Source organism: Phytophthora parasitica (genome assembly GCF_000247585.1).
Source record: "Phytophthora parasitica INRA-310 unplaced genomic scaffold supercont2.54, whole genome shotgun sequence".
Taxonomy (NCBI): domain Eukaryota; phylum Oomycota; class Peronosporomycetes; order Peronosporales; family Peronosporaceae; genus Phytophthora; species Phytophthora nicotianae.
The window spans coordinates 162,314-164,376 of NW_008649040.1; the positions used below are offsets into that span (position 1 = coordinate 162,314).

The 2,063-nt window shown below is 48.3% G+C and overlaps 1 protein-coding gene across 1 annotated transcript; it reads right to left on the bottom strand.

The window, feature by feature from the left end:
- Positions 1–1,476: 1,476 nt before the first annotated feature.
- PPTG_15819 (hypothetical protein) lies at positions 1,477–1,827 on the bottom strand (the record flags this gene model as incomplete). The annotated part of the gene is made up of 1 exon (XM_008913570.1): positions 1,477–1,827. One exon carries the CDS (start codon positions 1,825–1,827, stop codon positions 1,477–1,479), a length of 351 nt encoding a protein of 116 aa, XP_008911818.1.
- Between the last annotated feature and the right edge of the window lie 236 nt (positions 1,828–2,063).

Below are 2,063 nucleotides of genomic sequence, written 5' to 3' on the forward strand. Positions count from 1 at the left end.
AACACGTAGCCGAGCGAGTGACGGTCTAATAACCCCTTTCTTCCAGTCGATTAAGGGGTTCACTGGGAGGCCAAGAAGAATATCGCGATTATCAGGAACTTCGATGACGTAAAATTCTGCAGAATACTCATCAAGGCCATCCATTCGTAGCGTAAGAGGAATTGTTCGCTTCTGCAACGTTGTAGTTCGCTGGTCCGCTAGCGTGAGGTTCAACATAGTCGAATGTTCGACAATCCTCTCAGCCAGTCCATGCTTAGCCAAAAATGTAGGGGTCACCGCATCGATTGTTGCCCCACAAATCCACTGGCCGAAAGAACGTCATCGCCCAGTTGAATTGCACATTGAGTCGTTATAAACGAACGCGAAGAACGATCTCCGAGCTGAATGTTCACCTCGGCTGAATGAGGATGAAGTTTGTCCCGTTGAATGGGCTTAGGACGAAACCCACTTGATTGCCCAGCATCAAGGGGTTTTACTCGTTTAAAGAAGCCGGAGTAGAATCATTCTCATCCACCACGAGCTTGTCAAGCAGGGCTTAGTACTTCGCCTTGTAGTTGGTTTTATCACGTCGTGGTTGGTTTGGAGACCTGGTTTTTCTGTCAGACGGTTGCGTCGGACGCTTGTCAGGAAATTTGACCCAGCACTCCTCTGGCTTGTGAAACCCACGATGACAATTTATACACTTGCACTTTTGTGGCCTCGGTTTGTTCTGAAGGTCTGTCTGTTCTCTTTGTTGTCCCGAGCATCGCCGTTGGAAGATTTCTTTGGTGTGAAGGCCTGGGAGCTCTTTGATTCCTCCTCAAGAGCTTCTTCAGCAAAACCTTCTGCAATGACTTCCTCAAGGGTCTGAGGGTTCTTACGAAGAATTTGCTTGCGCAATCTGGCGCTAGTCAGGCCCTTCAGAAAGATCTCTTTGGCGAAAGTTGGTTCCAGTGGAACTAACCTGAGTTGCTCTTGGAATTTAGCGACATATCCGTGGTAAGCACCACGCTGCTTGATGTTGAGCAGAGTCGTTCGCATCTTCTGTTGGAAGTTCGGTTCTTTGAAGTTCTTTTGAAGAGAATACTTCATGGCACTCCACGTCTTCAACGTGTCTGGACGCTGCATATACGTCTCGTACCAAGTGATGGCGCTCTTTCTCACACATTGGTCCAATTCTAGACCAACGATGACTCCATCCAGCTCTAGGTCGTAGCCTTTGAAGGTAAAATAAGATTCGAACTGGAAAATAAAGCTGTTAAGCTTGACACCATCAATGTCGCCGTCAAACGTCGGAGTGTTGCTGTCCATCTTTCGAAGTGTTCGGTTGCGACCTCCTAATGACATATTGGCGTCTCCTGCTTGGTGAGCCGTCGGTCTTTGGGTTGGCGTAGCCGGCGCTGTTTGCATGGGCTCATGAGCTCTAAGAGCAGCAGTTTTTTGGCTTTGCATCTCGGTAACAGCAGCGGCAACTCGATTTGCCATCTCATTTACTTGCTACACACTTGCAGCGTTCTGCTGGAGTTCATGGAGAGCAAGAGCCGTATAATTAATAGTTGTAGCTGTCTGTTCCGCAAAAGCCTGCATCTGGCTTACAATCTCAGTGTTCTGATTCGCCGTTTCTTGATTCCTCTCGACAACACCAGACAGCAGTTGAATGCCATCGAGCACGCGATCAAGCCGTTCGTTGACTTGACCCAGGCGACCATCGAGTTCTGCTAATGACTCTTCAACAGCATTTATGCGATCCGTATTGTAGGACTCGCGGTTGCCATCCTCCAACAGTCGGTGACTAGGCGCAGAGTCACTGTGGCCCAACCGGGTGGCAACACGTCGTATTGGTTCCATCTTTTGAGAGTTGGTCGTTGAATCTGCAAACTCTACTATGTCGCAATAGTGTGTAGCTCTATTGGATGGTACCACTTAGGAAGCTTAGCACTGAAGGACTCGGGCGAATGAGGGCCGTCGACGTTCGACTTTGCAGTGTTGTACTTGTTGCGTTGTTGAAAAATTGAGAACTGATTGTTGTTTTAGCCACTACATCGTACTCCTATGGACTACTTGAGTGGCTAGATGTACAGTAT